At 45.9% G+C, this 18,342-nt stretch overlaps 1 protein-coding gene and 1 long non-coding RNA gene across 3 annotated transcripts in view; one reads left to right on the forward strand and one right to left on the reverse strand.

Moving 5' to 3' along the window:
- LOC306922290 (E3 ubiquitin-protein ligase SMURF2-like) overlaps nucleotides 1–10,655 on the forward strand; it is a 97,926-nt gene extending 87,271 nt beyond the window's left edge. Inside the window, exons 12-20 of one of the 2 annotated variants that reach the window (XM_079499774.1) lie at nucleotides 463–676; nucleotides 2,943–3,046; nucleotides 3,550–3,664; nucleotides 5,222–5,400; nucleotides 7,159–7,296; nucleotides 7,402–7,522; nucleotides 8,091–8,298; nucleotides 9,832–9,907; nucleotides 10,110–10,655. In XM_079499774.1, the coding sequence (XP_079355900.1) occupies nucleotides 463–676; nucleotides 2,943–3,046; nucleotides 3,550–3,664; nucleotides 5,222–5,400; nucleotides 7,159–7,296; nucleotides 7,402–7,522; nucleotides 8,091–8,298; nucleotides 9,832–9,907; nucleotides 10,110–10,209 (1,255 nt within the window). In that variant the 3' untranslated portion in view covers nucleotides 10,210–10,655. The remainder of the gene's footprint in view (nucleotides 1–462; nucleotides 677–2,942; nucleotides 3,047–3,549; nucleotides 3,665–5,221; nucleotides 5,401–7,158; nucleotides 7,297–7,401; nucleotides 7,523–8,090; nucleotides 8,299–9,831; nucleotides 9,908–10,109) is intronic. The other variant, XM_079499775.1, reaches the window with a different exon arrangement.
- LOC306922291 lies at nucleotides 10,253–13,967 on the reverse strand. The gene is made up of 2 exons (XR_013789895.1): nucleotides 12,786–13,967; nucleotides 10,253–12,725 (listed from the first exon to the last, which is right to left on the reverse strand). It is a non-coding gene; the product is annotated as an uncharacterized lncRNA (long non-coding RNA).
- Between the last annotated feature and the right edge of the window lie 4,375 nt (nucleotides 13,968–18,342).

Here is an 18,342-nt window from a genome sequence, read left to right on the forward strand (position 1 = left end):
GACTGCTGTGCTTTGCTCTGAGAGAACAAGAGAAAGAAGAGGGGCTGGGGAGAGAGGGAAACTCAGTTTCAATGGTTAAGACAATTTGAGATGGTGGAGATGGGGGGAATTCCCTGTTGGAACTTGCTTCCCTTTCGCTCAACTTTCTCTCTCATGCGCACACAAACTTGCACACGCACGCTTATCAAAACAATGCAGGAGAAACAAATTCTTCTAATATATAAAAAAAATTGTAAATTGTAAACCATAGTAACACGTACAGTAACTCATTTTACCCCGATTATCTTCCAAACGCTTCTCTCTCTTTTCCCCCTCATCCCATGACAATCGTCTATTCTTCCTCTCTCCCTTCCATGTCACTAAGTCGCCATACCTCTCCTTCCATAAATTTTCCCACACCCACAATGTATCCCTCAGTCATAGTTATCTCCTCATCATCTATCTCTCTCTCATCCCCCCCAGTCGTCCAAGCCAGTTGAAGGAGCAGGTGGTTCCGGGGGTCCCCCAGCAGGTTCTGTCCCCGGCCCAGCTGCCAGAGGAGGCCGAGTGCCTGACCGTGCCCAAGTACAAGAGAGACCTGGTGCAGAAGCTCAAGATCCTCCGCCAGGAGCTGTCCCAGCAGCAGCCCCAGGCGGGCCACTGCCGCATAGAGGTTTGCCGCGAGGAGATATTTGAGGTAGGAAGTCAAGACCGACCAATGCTTTTGATGAGGAAAATGTTTGAGTAGTTGCACACCGTGCCTTGCACCATAAATAGCAGATCTACAAGCTCACAATGCGCTGCAGTGTAGATCAGCTATTTTCTGTGTGAGACACCAGCACGCAACTGGCAACTGGCTCTGGATTTCTGCCATTTAGTAGAGTAATGCTCCTAGAAACAATATGATTGCACAAGCTACAAACGTGAAAGGGAGTTAAATCTTTGTATGCAAACCTTGGCCAATAAATAGTCCTCATAATTCAGGAGGACGCAAAATGAACAGCAGCAATCTATGAGAATCACAATGTAATCTAGTCTCAAGTCTCATGTGGGCTCTAAGGTAACCGTAAAAGGGAATGTTTTGGAATTTCCAAGTGGGACTACTAGACGCACACGCTAGCATGCACACGCATACACACGCACTACATCAGCACAAACAACTTTACAATGAACATACCGTATGTGTGCAACTCAGAATGAACAAAAAATTTGTCAAAATGTATATAAATAGAATCATGCATAAACACAGCAACCTTTTAACTGCCATGTAAACGATGTCCACAAGCGCACATCCATGCACTATACGGGCTCTTTTTTCTCGCCTCATTGACTCTGCACCAGAATAACAGCCTGATGGCAACGCAGAACCAGTACACAGAACTGCTGTACTATTTCTCAGTAGAACGCACACCAAGAAGGGCCTTCACCACACCACACCACACCACACCACACCACCCCACACCACACCACACCGCACCGCACCACACCACACCACACCACACCACACCACACCACACCACACCACACCACCACACCACACCACACCAAGAAGGGCCTTCACCACACCACACCACACCACACCACACCACACCACACCACACCACACCACCACACCACACCACACCACACCACACCACACCACACCACACCACCACCCCACCCCACACCACACCACCACACCACACCACACCACACCACACACTCTACTCTCTCTTTATCCCCTCCCTCTCTCTATCTCTCTCTCTCTCTCTCTCTCTCTCTCTCTCTCTCTCTCTCTGTCTGCTCTCCAAATCATTTGTTCTACCACAGCAAGACATTCTTTCTGGATGATTTCAGCAGTTGGAGAGAAGGGGGAGGATAGGGGGGAGGGGGTAAAGAAAGTGTCTAAGACAGCAGTGGCAAGTATTCAGGGCCAGACATAACTTCATAACTACGAGTTGAGCAATGAAAAATATGACTTCATACCCCTTCGCGACGTGACAGCTGTGTGTGTGTGTGTCGCTAAGTGTGAAAAAGTAGAGCTGTGAACCTACTTGAGGTTTTCAAACGGGAACCAAAGCCATCAATTGCTACTGACTGCACGTACGTGTGTGCGTGCGTGCGTGCGTCGTCGTAAGTTTGCATGTGTAAATGTCTCGGTTTCCATGAGTGCACGACTGCACGTCTGCGCGTGCGTGCATGTCGTCATTCCCAGCTTACAACGTTGCAACGCATATGTTGCTGTGGCAGGAGCTTGTTTACCGTGGCACAGCTTCTGAGTCTCTGGACTCTTCATAGAAACAAGACTCTGAGCTGGAGGAGGCTATTATGTAATGTAACATGAACACACACACACACACACACACACACACACACACACACACACACACACATGCTGGTAGTACTACAGTATATATTTTCGAAGCCATCCATGCAGCGAGCACACACTGGCTCTCTCTCAGTGACTCTCTGACAGACTCAGGTTTTGGTGCGTTTCCAGAGATTCCTTCCTAGGCACCATGAGTGCCTGGTCTTCCAGTGGTTGGACACACAAGAACAATAGATATGTGGGGAAGCGCACGCACTCACTCACACACGCACGCACACAAATCTCAGCAGTATTCATCAATACAACAGCCAATTGGTTCTCTGTCTATAAAGCCACTTTTGTTTGGCATACGAGAAGTGTCGGATATCCCATGAAGCTAATGTTGTTTCAATCAGTAAGCAACTTGAACTTGATTCACTACTTCCAGGACCAGAATTGACACAGAGCCTCACCACAACCAATAAACAGAGTGAGGGAGAGTAGACAAGACAGACGGATATGAGAGCATACAGTATGTATGTAGTACAGTATGTGAGATTCATTGATCGACAGGAAAGCCAGTGAATGAAGATGAGTTTCATGGTGTTGTTGCTTCAAACATGCAACAGTGTGGTCAAGTCATGTTGTGCTAACTGTGATGCCTGCTGTATCCTAGGAATCCTACCGTCAAGTCATGAAAATGCGCCCCAAAGATCTGTGGAAGAGACTGATGGTTAAATTCAGAGGAGAGGAGGGTCTGGATTATGGAGGCGTTGCCAGGTATTGTGTGTGTGTGTGTGTGTGTGTGTGTGTGTGTGTGTGTGTGTGTGTGTGTGTGTGGTGTGTGTGTGTGTGCGTGTAACACAGTAAAATCAGGACTTGATTTTCCCTTGCTCACTTTTCAGTGAAATCCTTATTTTGAATGTCCATGGGCCGCTCAATAAAGCTTGTTTTGACCAAAAACGTAATCTGGAAAAATAATCCCAGATAAAAGCTTTTTTCTGGATCTCATACATTTTCACTTCCGGTAAATTTCCTGTTGTATCTGTTGCTTAGCAAACTAGAACCATGCATACGTTGGAGACGTTGGCGAAGAGGGCAGGCTATCATGAACCACTGAAAATACCACATGACGTAAATGTACGTCATCTGCGTTTAACCGCTGGATTAGACTTGACGTAAAAGTCTATGTCAACGGCGGGGAATGTGTTAATATAGTGTATGACTGTGTAACACGACTGTGTAACACATTCTGTGTGCATGTGTGTGTGTGTGTGTATTAGGGAGTGGCTATATCTACTGTCCCATGAGATGTTGAACCCCTACTACGGCCTGTTCCAATACTCCAGAGATGACATCTACACCCTGCAGATCAACCCTGACTCGGCTGTCAACCCTGTGAGTTAACTGGCCCAATGTTTAATTTTGTCAGTCATCATTAGAATGTATATTTATTTCATCACATCCCCAGCCTTTATTTGCCCTGGGTGAGAGGAGTGATTCCATAAGTAATATTATATGCAGTTGCTGTGTTGATCAAATGTTATTTTATCATTGTCTTTGTGCATAATAAGGCTATGGGTATGTCATAAACAATTTATCACAAGGGCATTTGACATGACCTTCTGCAACATTACATAAACTGCATCAAATGCCATTTGCCAACCCTCAATTGGATAACCTCGAGCAATGACAGATGCCAGTGTGATAATCTATATCTATACACAACATAAATGTTACTTAGTTTTGTTGCTGTAGTCAAGATATGCTCTACAACGGATTGATAACATACAAACATATTTGACAGCAGCCTTGCTAGTTTGTGTTTAAGACATTCCACATTTACTATTATTACTTCCATTATTATATTCTGCTGTATGGGTCCTTACATTTATTTTGCATAGCTGAAAAACATAAGCAAGCTAACACTAAAGATCCCATATGACTGTTTCCCCCCCGGAAACAATCCGGGGAAAAAACTGAGAAATGTTTTGTTAGCTTACCTTGGTATCGAGGGTTCGGTGGAATGCCAGGCCTATTACGCCTAAGATGAATGCTGATGAGAAAGCAAAATGTATAGGTCGAGTCTATTATATTGCTAGAAGCTCCAAAGCATTCATATTTTGAACGAGAGGCATGTTGAAGTCAGAAATGAAGCATTCTTTCTGCCGTGCTAATAGCTAATCGAACGGTAAGCTAATATGAAGGCAGAGCGAAGCGACGGGTGCCTTAGAGGCTCACTCAAAAATAAAAAATAAAGGAAAAAAATCAGAATATTCTTCTCTCGCCTGATATCATTGAGGATGCGCTAGAACGTGTACACACGTCCTATGAACGCGTCGATTGGGTTCCCTAGGACGTGTGGAGCCGTCCTACGGACGGAAACGGTTAAACAAGAAATGATCACATAGTGATATTTGTCAGGTGAAACCAGCGCTGTATGTTTGTGTGTGACAACCTCACGCCGCGGGCATTTGTTTCCGACGTTCTGTGCGTGGTTCAATGACTGTTTTGTTGTGGCTTTGCATTGGCTGCGCTGCGCTGTTTCATCCGCGTTTGGTTTGAAGTTATATCAAGTGACGTTCGAACATTGCAAACGTGTCTTCCCCGTCAACCCGTGAGTGTGACTGCAGGCTGCGTGGCTGCCAGGGATATTAGCCTCTCCCCTTCCCATTGCCCAGAGGCCGCTTTGCCATCCCATTGGCTAGGAACAGCCAATCACGACTAGGTGGCGATCTGTCGTCTACATTTCATGAGTAGATGTATGTCAGGTTTCACCTGACAAAAAAACCCAATTTAGATCTTTTCACAGCTCCCCAAGGTAGAACCATGACACAAAAACCAACTGCTTAGTAGATGAGCTGCTTAAACTGAAAATGAATACTGGACTAGGGAAGAAAGTAACCATTTAACTGTGTGAGACTCGCTGAACCTGTTAATACCACTCTTGTCCAGGAGCACCTGTCTTACTTCCATTTTGTGGGTCGTATCATGGGCATGGCCGTGTTCCACGGCCACTACATCGACGGAGGCTTCACCCTGCCTTTCTACAAGCAGCTGCTGGGCAAACCTATCACCCTGGACGACATGGAGTCTGTTGACCCGGACCTGCACAACAGCCTTGTCTGGATCCTGTAAGAGAGACACACACGCATACGTATGCACACATTCATTTAATGCAGTCCTGAATAGGCTTACCGTAAGTCGGGTCATCTACAGGTTTGCCATCTCAAAAGTGAAACTAGAAAAGTGTGCTCCTCCGACAGAGCACAGATGCCCGCCCGGCCGGGGTCCTACCCAAGGCTGTGTCAGTTGTGGGGTACAGCCATCTAGCATGTGGGGTACCCCCTATATACCCCCTTTTGGCTCTGTGTTCAGAAGTCCCTAAATTTGTGTTTTAAGATTTGGACACTGTTCATGATTGGTGGCATTTCTTTTTTATTTTATTGTATTACCTAAGAAGGTTTTTCCTTCTTTTTTTTCTTTCAGTTGCCTCTGATCTCATATTATGTACTCGAGAGACTCATGTCTCGACATGGATCAATACAAGTTTACAGAATATAAGCATAAGCATCGTTTGCAGTCAACCTAGATCAGGGGTGCCCACACTTTTTTTTCTTGAGAGCTACTTTCAAAATGACCAGCTCAACGAAGTATTATACCATTGCTGAAAACAGTTTCAATATGTACCTAAGGGGGCTTTGGAATAGCGACGCTGGCGTTACATATAAGAGAAAACCATTTGAAATGGGAAATAGACGGGGAGAAATGGAATAGGTAGTGTTTTCTTTGCATTTAATTTGTAATGCTATTGACGTTTGTGCACAGCAACACTCTTGAAAACAGTATTGCATTGTGGGTTTGACCTGACAGGTCAATCAATCAATCAGGTCACCTTAATACAGTGACAGATGCAAAAGAATATATATGTATATAATTTTTTAATATTTAAATTAAATATTCTTTAGGGGCATGTCATGTGATCTACCTGCACAACCTTTGTGATTTATTGGTAGAATGCGATCTACCTTTTGGGCACCCCTGACCTAGATCATACACTTCCATCTGCCACACCAGGTAGAGCGACTGCCTATAACACACGTGCACTATTGCACAGTATTGCAGCACACACTCACACACATACTCAAGCTAAATGACCGTGAAACCCTAAAATGAGTGATCTCTAGTGCCCTCTGATGGCTGAAACCACAATGGCAACCATCTCAGAGGGGATTATGAAAAAGGGTGTTTTATCCCCCATGTCTTAGGTGTTGTGTTTGGTGTCAATGTGTGATGGTTTTTGAAAACCTTATGCCCATACATTCCATGCCAACAATCAAAAGCTAGTTACCAAGTGCACAATTCTTATGATTTTCTACATATTCCCTCCCAGTTTATAGGCATTTTAAGTTCCTGGCAGCCATCATGGACACCATCATGAAAATGATGCCTTTTTTCCTAATTGTAGTATGTTGTTTAGCACACCCAATAGTAACAGAATCCATTGAAAAATCTCTTGTATCATTTATTTGGGCTTTCAACGACACCTATACCTCTCTAATATTGGAGTCACTGCAAACAGACCACAAGGGGGCGAGCCCAACTCGTTAGCGCTGGTTTTTGAAAAATGTATGCCCATACTGTACCTAACACCATGCCAAAATCTGAAACCAAATCTTACGAGTTCCTCCCAACGTAGGTGTGAGAGCCAGCCCGAACTCTAGATGTGAGTTTGGACAGTTAATTGTTTGACATTGTATTAAGTGTGTGTGTGTGTGTGTGTGTGTGTGTGTGTGTGTGTGTGTGTGTGTGTGTGTGTGTGTGTGTGTGTGTGTGTGTGTGTGTGTGTGTGTGTGCGTGTGCGTGTGCGTGTGCGCGTGTGACCATTCCAGGGACAATGACATCACAGGAGTGTTGGACCACACCTTCTGTGTGGAGCACAACGCCTATGGGGAGATCATCCAGCACGAACTCAAACCCAATGGCAAGAGTGTCCAAGTCACAGAGGACACCAAGAAGGAGTATGTCAGGTATGGAGAGAAGTGTAACATCCTGAGTATTAGAAGAGGACTCTGCGTCTTTCTGTGCACTGACGGACTGTCTCCAACTGTTTGTTGTGTGTCTATCCTGTCTAGGTTGTATGTGAGCTGGAGGTTCCTGCATGGTATTGAGGCCCAGTTTCTGGCCCTGCAGAAAGGCTTCAATGAAGTGATCCCACAGCACCTGCTCAAAGCCTTTGACGAGAAGGAACTGGAGGTAGACCATCTCATTCCCTATATCCGTGGCCAAAATGTCACACCTTTTTCAAACGCGCTGCTCCAATGCTGTACTGCTGCTCTGCCTCTATAAGACACAGTATGTTACAAGATCTGTCTGTACTAACCAGTGGTGGACAATAACAAAGTATCATGTACTTAAATACATTTTTTGAGTATTTGTATTTTTGCATCCTTGCATTCTGCTAGATTTCAAAGACAAATATTGTATTGTACTGTGATATTGTACTTTTGAATCCACTACCTTTCTTGGAAGAGAAGAAAAAGTACATTATGAATTAACCACTTAAGCCCTATTTCAGAAATTATGAAAATAGCAGATCTAGCAGACTACAAGCTCACAAAGTGTTCATTGAAATACAAGTACTACAGTACTTTTAACTTGAGTACATAATTGACAGAGCAACGTTAACTTGTAGGTGAGTAACATTCGACCAGGACCATCTATACTTCTGCTCTAGTATTGGGGCAGAGTACTTTAACCGCCACTGCAATATGATTTTAAAACATCATCATCAACACCATGCCCACGCCATCTCTGCCCATAGCTGATCGTGTGCGGCCTGGGTAAGATCGACATCGCGGACTGGAAGTCCAACACGCGCCTGAAGCACTGCACGCTGGAGAGCAACATCGTCAAGTGGTTCTGGAAGGCGGTGGAGTCGTATGACGAAGAGAGGCGAGCCAGGCTGCTGCAGTTTGTCACCGGATCGTCCAGAGTCCCTCTGCAAGGCTTCAAGGCGTTACAGGGTGAATGTAATGCACAATCTATGTAAAGCGCCTTGGATAAAGGCGCTATATAAATGCACCATTTACCATTTAGGGTGGGTGTGAACATGTGGCTTGTGAGAGAGAGGACAGGAGTGTGAACATGTGCTTACAATCTGAGTGCACGTAGCATAGAGAAGCGCTGTATGTAGTAGTAGTAAGTCAGTGGTTCTCAAACGTTTTCAGGTCAAGCATCCCGAAAAGTACATGTATTTGGCCGTGGACCCCCATCTGAAAAATGTTTGTGCCAGGGACCAAAAAGATATTATGATTTTTGATTTCAGATTGACCTTTCTTGGCAACAATGGGCCTCATGCGCCAACCGTTCTTAAGAAGTTCTTAAGAGGAAATTTGTTCTTAGACCCACTTGGGAAGTTTTTAAGAAGGTTTTGGGATCCCTCAATCTTTTCTTAGCTGTGATTTGTTCGTAGGTAAGAACAGAATCTACGCACACTGTGGAGCACTCTTAGGGTGCCTTTTTTGTTCTTAAGTGCAATCTGAAAACATAAAGGAAAAACAGCGCCCTCTGCATGATGCTCAAAGTTTGGTCTGAGGACCTCAAGGGGTCCTTGAGGAAGTTCCAGGCAGTCCACAGCAAAATATGGAACATTTTACCACTTTAATCCCATTTTATACTTTGAAAATAGCCAATCTACAAGCTCACAAACGTGTCCCATTACTGCCCATTTTGAGCTTGTAGATCGGCTATTTTCGAAACATTTTGATAAATAGCAGAACATATTTTCATATGGGGGTCTGCAGAATGCATGTCAATTTTGGGGTCCTTGACATGAAAATGTTTGAGAACCACTGGTTTAGAGTTTACAACCTAATCCAAACAAACGCAACATACCCACCACATAAGAAAGTTGACTATTGTGAGATAAATAATCAAATACATTCATGAATATTAAAAATATTGAAATATTGAAAATATGAAAAATTCTGTTCACTTCAGTACCTCTACAGTAATATTGATTTTTAATGTTTGGAGTCTGGTGTTCCACCATATTTAGACTTTAGTTTAGGTATTCTTGACTTCACTCAACTTTATTTCTATGTGTGAGGTCCTGTGATTTTTGTGTGCTGCAATCACACACAGGTGTGACTGCAGGCAAGGCTATGGAGTCATGCAAAACCACACCCACCTGGGTGAACACAGGTAGGAAAGTGAATTCCCAATGCCTTATATGGGATTGGTGGGGCGGTTCACTATGGTAATTAGGATGCTAATTGGGATATGTGGGGCGTCTACCTATGATAATTTGAATGAACTGGCACACCCCTTCAAGTTACGAGGATTTGGATTCATCATCATAAGAACATGCTTACGAACAATTCTGCCTACTTAAGAACGTTTCATGAATCTGACTGGACTTCTCTTAGGAATTCACTTAGGAAGAAATGTAAGAGGAAAAGTTAGGAACTTATTGGCGCATGAGGCCCAATGTCTTTAGTTGACATTGTATTGTGTGTGTGTGTGTGTGTGTGTGTGTGCGACTGTGCGTGCGTTTCTTGTAGGTGCTGCCGGACCCAGACTCTTCACCATTCATCAGATCGACGCCAACGCCAACAACCTGCCCAAAGCTCACACGTGGTGTGTATAGACGGACACACACCATACTGTACCTACCTAAGCTGCATACATTATGTTCAGGCGCCTGAGTGTCTTCTCTATGTCTCTCGTTCATATCTCTCTCCCTCTCTTTTGTCTATCCCTCTTGCTCGTATCTCTTCCCCCTGTTCACGTCTTCCATCTTTTGTCTGTGTTCCTCATTCGTCTCTCTTGCTCTCTCCAGCTTCAACCGGATCGACATTCCCCCCTACGAGAGCTACGACAAGCTGTACGACAAGCTGCTGACTGCTATCGAGGAGACGTGCGGCTTTGCTGTGGAATGAGTGAATCATTTTGCAGGGATGGGTGTGTGTGCGTGTGTGCGTGTGTGTGTGTGTGTGTGTGTGTGTGTGTGTGTGTGTGCGCATCACTATGTCAACAAAGCAGCGACACTCTCACTGACTGTCACCACACTGCACATGCAAGCCCCTCCTCGGACACACGGCAGGCGGATGGCAGGCCAGAACGCAGGCTGAAGCCACAGAATGGCTCACAGACTTCCCCCTCCATGTTCTTCCCTTACGACTTATCTTTTGTTTTGTTTTTATTCAGCTGCTATGAGAGACTTGAAGGTTGCTGACCTAGAGACCCCCACAAGGATGTTGCTTTGGCTTGACATTTTTATTCTATGATTGAATTCTTTTCATTTTATCCTCTGGTCTGATTTGTGTGATTCGAACGCTGAAATTCAAGGCAGCATGAATAAAGTCTGCAGCCAAGGCGACATACATTTTCTGTTTTCGTTCGTTTTTTTGCGGGGTGGTGTTTTCCAGTGTGATGCATAAGGGCCAGTTGTTTTTCAGTCTACAGTATGTCCATTTAGCTTTCAATCCAAAGGATTCCAGTTATACGTTTCTCATCTCTGTTCACTGCTGAAGAATCAACAGGCTTGATTTTCATATTGGACTGAATTGACCCCTGCGCTGCTCTTTGATCTTTAACATGGAGTCTACAGCTAGCCATATCTTGCCCACAGTAGCCGTTCTAACCTCAACTAATACAACCTCAGACTGCCATGGCCGCCTGGGGCATCAACTGAATAAACAACGCTGACTCATCCATCATACCTCACTGGTATGTTCTTTGACATATGAAGGGTCTCCTTCCAAAATGCTCTACACTATCTGTTTTGGCAAGATTCAGTATTCCTTTACAGTTGTAGTTTTACGTCCATGCTAGTGATTATTTCACAAAAGGAATATTTTGTTTTGCAACTGTCATATGTCATGCCAATACCAATGAGATGCCGGAAGTGTGTGTGGAAGTTGGTCAGGTGTTGGCATTTTTGTGAAATGGAGTAAAGCTTGAACAGTACAGAGGGACGCTTTGTTACAAAGAGCAAGCTCTTTTGAAGAAGGTGTCAAGTGAGTGATTTGAGGATTCCGCCTCACCGAATGCACGTGTATACCGTAGGGGTGTGTGTGGGGGGGGAGGGGTCATATTTGTTATTGTGTGTGTGTGTGTGTGTGTGTGTGTGTGTGCCTGTGTGGTGCACACGTTGGTGTGCATGTATGTGAGGGCAGACATGTCCCCCCCCCCCCCCCTATGAAACGGCATCAGATTAATCTCACACTGCGTAGGTGACCGGAAAGCCACTGTACTGGTCCCGGTTTTTCTTCATAATTATGATTTATTTTATTTTATTCAGCACAGTTGCAAATGTGCATGTTTTATTTGTATTCCCCCCTCCTCTGAGTCAGCATAGCACAGCACAGTTCTGGTCAGCTCATACATGAAAAGCATCCAGAGAATTTGTCCAGGGGACAGGTCATGTTGAAAGTTTATTAAGAGACACGAAATGCTTTTACAGTGACATTTTTAAAACGTATATATATACATATATATATTTTAAAAGCCAGTAGAATTTTTCTCTCTTTCTCTCGCCACTTTAGAGCACTTTACATCCCCAGCGGTGATGGCAGGAGAGGCTTTCTTCAGAAGAGATGAAAATGACCCCAAATATACCATATTTAATTTGCAAGCGTACAGATGCATTAGAAATATACAGAGTAAAAAGTATCTATATACCTGTATTTTTTTTTAGTATATATATATATATATAAATATATATGTATGTATGTACAAATACATAGCTATTTTCTATATGGCTGCTTGTACTTTATGTTCATTTTACATGCTAGCATGTTGGTGTCTGTCACAGGCCTCTGTTGCATTCTCAGGCGACAACGTCTGATCATTTTTGGTTCCTCTTTGCATTTGATTTTTTGATTTCTTTTTTCCTTTGGGAGGGTGGGGGGGGGGTAATTCTGTGACGAGAGCGCTGAACGTGAAGGGATGTTTATGAAGGTTCACATGTTTGATCCTTTGTCTGAAACCAGGGCAGACTGCAACACCTTTTATATTTATTGGACCCCCCCCCCCCCCCCCTGCCCCCCTAACTTCTTCCTTAACTTTTCATTTAGAAAATCTTTAGCTAAATATTACACACAGACATGTCACATGGCATAATAGATTTAATTCATAACATTATTTTCTTTATTTTATTTTGTTTAGAGAAGAAAACGTGCCTGTTTGTGAGATGATCACTTATTTGTGTGTGTGTGTGTGTGTGTGTGTGTGTGTGTGTGTGTGTGTGTGTGTGTGTGTGTGTGTGTGTGTGTGTGTGTGTGTGTGTGTGTGTGTGTGTGTGTGTGTGTGTGTGTGTGTGTGTGTGTGTGTGTGTGTGTGTGTGTGTGTGTGTGTGTGTGTGTGTGTGTGTGTGTGTGTGTGTGTGTGTGTGTGCACGCACGGTCCCTTCCTTGGACAACAACATAATGGTGCACCTGTGTCCCTTTGTGGGCTACCAAATGAAACATCACTTCAGACCACAGAGGTTACCGTTAGCACAACTCCCTCTCACTAGAGGCTCCACCCAAACATCCCCCTGCATGAATGGATGCTGAACAGACAAATGCCTATTTATTTGCAGTTTATTAGTTGTCCTAGAAAAATGTGTTGACATCTGTTTCTTTGTTTTGTTTTAAAACTGCCTGCTGTCAATAGTGATTGCTTGCAACCATGAACAGTTTCTTACATGAAATTCAGAAACCTGTGTGTGAGTGTGAGTGTGTGCATGCACACACACTCATTTGTTGTAAACAGCTCAGAGCCTCCTGAAGAGACAAAACACCACGAACTGGTGTTATTTGTACAGTATGTATCATTTTGTTCATGCCGTTATGTGACTCGCAAGCGGCAACCTTTGATTTGACCTTTATAACTTTATAACCTGTTTTTTTTTTGGGGGGGGGGCACACGTCACACATCAACCATTATGTAGATACATATGCAAAGTTCTTGATATGTACAAATTTACAATACATCCAATGTCCACGCACGCATGCACACACACACACACACACACTCTGCTCCACCTTATACAGTACTGTATGTCCTTTTCTCATGGGTATGTGGAGCTCTCTGGCTTTGAGTATTCACTGAGGAATGCATTGGGAGTTCAGTGCTTCCAGACAAAAGTGGACTTTTTTTTATTAATCCTCAATTTAGCAACGAGTGTACTGTACATCCTAGGCAAGATTACGATGTCCATTCAACAGTCTAAGACGAGACAGCCTGTAATGTGTGCTTTGTTGCCTGATGCCAGAAATGTGTGTGAAATCTCTAAATCTGATCGGAATCATGCAGCCTGGTGTTCATGAATACACAGATGTGTTCAGAACACTGCCACGATTAACTCAACTAGTGATGAGTCTACTATTATTATCAAGACCCCTCTCCACACTTTTATTCATTCATTTTCACTTCTGTGGATAATAGTTTTTTCTGTGTAAAATTAATTGATTTAATTGATACAATTTGCAAAAAACTTATTTTTCACCACCAATATTTTATTTCTCTGTTTTCTTTTGTGTATTTATTATTACAGTGTGTTCATAGTTTTTCACATCTGCTGCTCTGTGAGCTTTGTAACTGACACCTGTACATAAGGAAAATGAAAAAAGGCAAATATTAAACTTCTTGTACCCTTGCAGAAAACTGAGCAATAAAACCATGCTGTTTGAAACTCACAGCATTATGTTTCATAGAACCACTGGTGTTCTCCTTATTGTCTAGCTTGAGAGTCAAGTCAACCTTTTCACAAGCTGGGTGAAATCCTGAACTGCGAGGCCAGTGCTTGCGCAAGGGCAGGGCATCTTAAAGATCTTTTGAACATTCTCATTTCCACGTAGAATTTACATTCACAGTAAACCATTCAGATAACATTGAAATGTAGGTTACATACTGTATGTCTGTGACAGATCAAAATCAAAACAGTTCAGTGAGAGACCCTGTGATGTGAGGAACAGAAGACATTGATAAGCGTACACCCATGATTACACCACTGACCTTAGGTGAAACCTTATGAACATCGGTATCTTGATAGCACATCGATAGCATGTCATAATCCAAGAAATACAGTTTGGGATTTATATGCACAGGATTATTGCGACCGAAGGTCGCATTTACTATGAAAACCTGCGTCTCCCGTCCATCCGTCACACCTCCATATATGGTTGCCAATCCATCACGCCTCGTGACATGGACACGTCACGCCACCATATACTGTATGGCCATCTCCCACCTCCATATATGGTTGCCAATCCATCACGCCACCATATATGGCCATCTCCAATTCTTCATATATGAAGATCACGACACTGACCTCATCTAGCCCTGGATAACCATACATTGAGAAGACTGGATCATCACCTAGATCTGCATATGGAGCCGGCCAGCAACTCTACATCTGACCTCAAACCCTTAATCTCCATATATGGAGCTGACCTGTTCTGATATTACATATGTTGATCCCTCCCCACCTGCCCTTCCTGTTCTGACATTCCATATGTTGATCTGACCTCATCAAACCCTGTACACTCAAGACAAGTTCCATATGGCCAGTACAGAATTCATTCCATATGTTGATCTGGCCCCCCCATGCCAAAGCGCCAGCGCTCGCCCAGCAGTCTGCCGTCACCCAGGTGCATGCGTGCACGCGGCCTCGCCCTACCTCACTTCTCGCCCTCAGGGCGTCTTACTGGTTAGGCCATAGGAAAACTTAAGGGCAGAGTGGATGGAGCATGTGCAACAGGTCTGCAGGCAGAATCCTGAATTTCAGTAGGATATGTGGCCGTTGCCCTATCCGCTGAGCTACCCAGGCCAGATGCTACCATGTTGCCCTATCCGCTGAGCTACCCAGGCCAGATGCTACCATGTTGCCCTATCCGCTGAGCTACCCAGGCCAGATGCTACCATGTTGCCCTATCCGCTGAGCTACCCAGGCCAGATGCTACCATGTTGCCCTATCCGCTGAGCTACCAAGGCCAGATGCTACCATGTTGCCCTATCCGCTGAGCTACCCAGGCCAGATGCTACCATGTTGCCCTATCCGCTGAGCTACCCAGGCCAGATGCTACCATGTTGCCCTATCCACTGAGCTACCCAGGCCAGATGCTACCATGTTGCCCTATCCACTGAGCTACCCAGGCCAGATGCTACCATGTTGCCCTATCCGCTGAGCTACCCAGGCCAGATGCTACCATGTTGCCCTATCCACTGAGCTACCCAGGCCAGATGCTACCATGTTGCCCTATCCGCTGAGCTACCCAGGCCAGATGCTACCATGTTGCCCTATCCGCTGAGCTACCCAGGCCAGATGCTACCATGTTGCCCTATCCGCTGAGCTACCCAGGCCAGATGCTACCATGTTGCCCTATCCGCTGAGCTACCCAGGCCAGATGCTACCATGTTGCCCTATCCGCTGAGCTACCCAGGCCAGATGCTACCATGTTGCCCTATCCGCTGAGCTACCCAGGCCAGATGCTACCATGTTGCCCTATCCGCTGAGCTACCCAGGCCAGATGCTACCATGTTGCCCTATCCGCTGAGCTACCCAGGCCAGATGCTACCATGTTGCCCTATCCGCTGAGCTACCCAGGCCAGATGCTACCATGTTGCCCTATCCGCTGAGCTACCCAGGCCAGATGCTACCATGTTGCCCTATCCGCTGAGCTACCCAGGCCAGATGCTACCATGTTGCCCTATCCGCTGAGCTACCCAGGCCAGATGCTACCATGTTGCCCTATCCGCTGAACTACCCAGGCCAGATGCTACCATGTTGCCCTATCCGCTGAGCTACCAAGGCCAGATGCTACCATGTTGCCCTATCCGCTGAGCTACCCAGGCCAGATGCTACCATGTTGCCCTATCCGCTGAGCTACCCAGGCCAGATGCTACCATGTTGCCCTATCCACTGAGCTACCCAGGCCAGATGCTACCATGTTGCCCTATCCACTGAGCTACCCAGGCCAGATGCTACCATGTTGCCCTATCCGCTGAGCTACCCAGGCCAGATGCTACCATGTTGCCCTATCCACTGAGCTACCCAGGCCAGATGCTACCATGTTGCCCTATCCGCTGAGCTACCCAGGCCAGATGCTACCATGTTGCCCTATCCGCTGAGCTACCCAGGCCAGATGCTACCATGTTGCCCTATCCGCTGAGCTACCCAGGCCAGATGCTACCATGTTGCCCTATCCGCTGAGCTACCCAGGCCAGATGCTACCATGTTGCCCTATCCGCTGAGCTACCAAGGCCAGATGCTACCATGTTGCCCTATCCGCTGAGCTACCCAGGCCAGATGCTACCATGTTGCCCTATCCGCTGAGCTACCCAGGCCAGATGCTACCATGTTGCCCTATCCACTGAGCTACCCAGGCCAGATGCTACCATGTTGCCCTATCCGCTGAGCTACCCAGGCCAGATGCTACCATGTTGCCCTATCCGCTGAGCTACCCAGGCCAGATGCTACCATGTTGCCCTATCCGCTGAGCTACCCAGGCCAGATGCTACCATGTTGCCCTATCCGCTGAGCTACCCAGGCCAGATGCTACCATGTTGCCCTATCCGCTGAGCTACCCAGGCCAGATGCTACCATGTTGCCCTATCCGCTGAGCTACCCAGGCCAGATGCTACCATGTTGCCCTATCCGCTGAGCTACCCAGGCCAGATGCTACCATGTTGCCCTATCCGCTGAGCTACCCAGGCCAGATGCTACCATGTTGCCCTATCCGCTGAGCTACCCAGGCCAGATGCTACCATGTTGCCCTATCCGCTGAGCTACCCAGGCCAGATGCTACCATGTTGCCCTATCCGCTGAGCTACCCAGGCCAGATGCTACCATGTTGCCCTATCCGCTGAGCTACCCAGGCCAGATGCTACCATGTTGCCCTATCCGCTGAGCTACCCAGGCCAGATGCTACCATGTTGCCCTATCCGCTGAACTACCCAGGCCAGATGCTACCATGTTGCCCTATCCGCTGAGCTACCCAGGCCAGATGCTACCATGTTGCCCTATCGGCTGAGCTACCCAGGCCAGATGCTACCATGTTGCCCTATCCGCTGAGCTACCCAGGCCAGATGCTACCATGTTGCCCTATCCGCTGAGCTACCCAGGCCAGATGCTACCATGTTGCCCTATCCGCTGAGCTACCCAGGCCAGATGCTACCATGTTGCCCTATCCGCTGAGCTACCCAGGCCAGATGCTACCATGTTGCCCTATCCGCTGAGCTACCCAGGCCAGATGCTACCATGTTGCCCTATCCGCTGAGCTACCCAGGCCAGATGCTACCATGTTGCCCTATCCGCTGAACTACCCAGGCCAGATGCTACCATGTTGCCCTATCCGCTGAGCTACCCAGGCCAGATGCTACCATGTTGCCCTATCCGCTGAGCTACCCAGGCCAGATGCTACCATGTTGCCCTATCCGCTGAGCTACCCAGGCCAGATGCTACCATATTGACGGTTGCCCTATCCGCTGAGCTACCCAGGCCATATTGATCCAATTTGCCTTCCAATTCATCCTGACAGCATCCCGTGGTTCTCCAGCTTGCCCCAATACAAATACAAAAAGACAAAGATGCACTTGGTGCAATGTCTTACGAGAGTGACACCTGGTGTCCAAAGCAAGTCACTGCCGACTTAGGCATGTCAAGCAATATTAAAAACATAATTAATGGGACTTAGAGATACTGTAATAAATAATGATTACGAAAGGCTTGAATTAAAATAAGATCATGAAAGAAATAAGACCGTTACTCAGTTAACAAATAACATGTTATTCAACACATAATAAATATACTGAACTCCTATTCTGAGGAGAGATATACTGAACTCCATTACCATCTCAGATGCCTAGTGGTGGCCGCCCTGAGATAGGGATGGGAGGTCGGGCTGAGTCCTACCAAAAAGTATAAAATGGTACTCAATGCCTCCCTGCTTAGCATCATGTCCAGTGAAAGTGCATTAAGCTGCTTCATGCTACGGAAACAGAAGATGGGCTCCTTACCTATGGGTCACATGGCTCAGGAACTGTTGGTTCCCCCAAGGCCACCGAATTTGGGCAAGACTGACATG

Source organism: Electrona antarctica (genome assembly GCF_951216825.1).
Source record: "Electrona antarctica genome assembly, chromosome: 4".
In the NCBI taxonomy this organism is placed as follows: domain Eukaryota; kingdom Metazoa; phylum Chordata; class Actinopteri; order Myctophiformes; family Myctophidae; genus Electrona; species Electrona antarctica.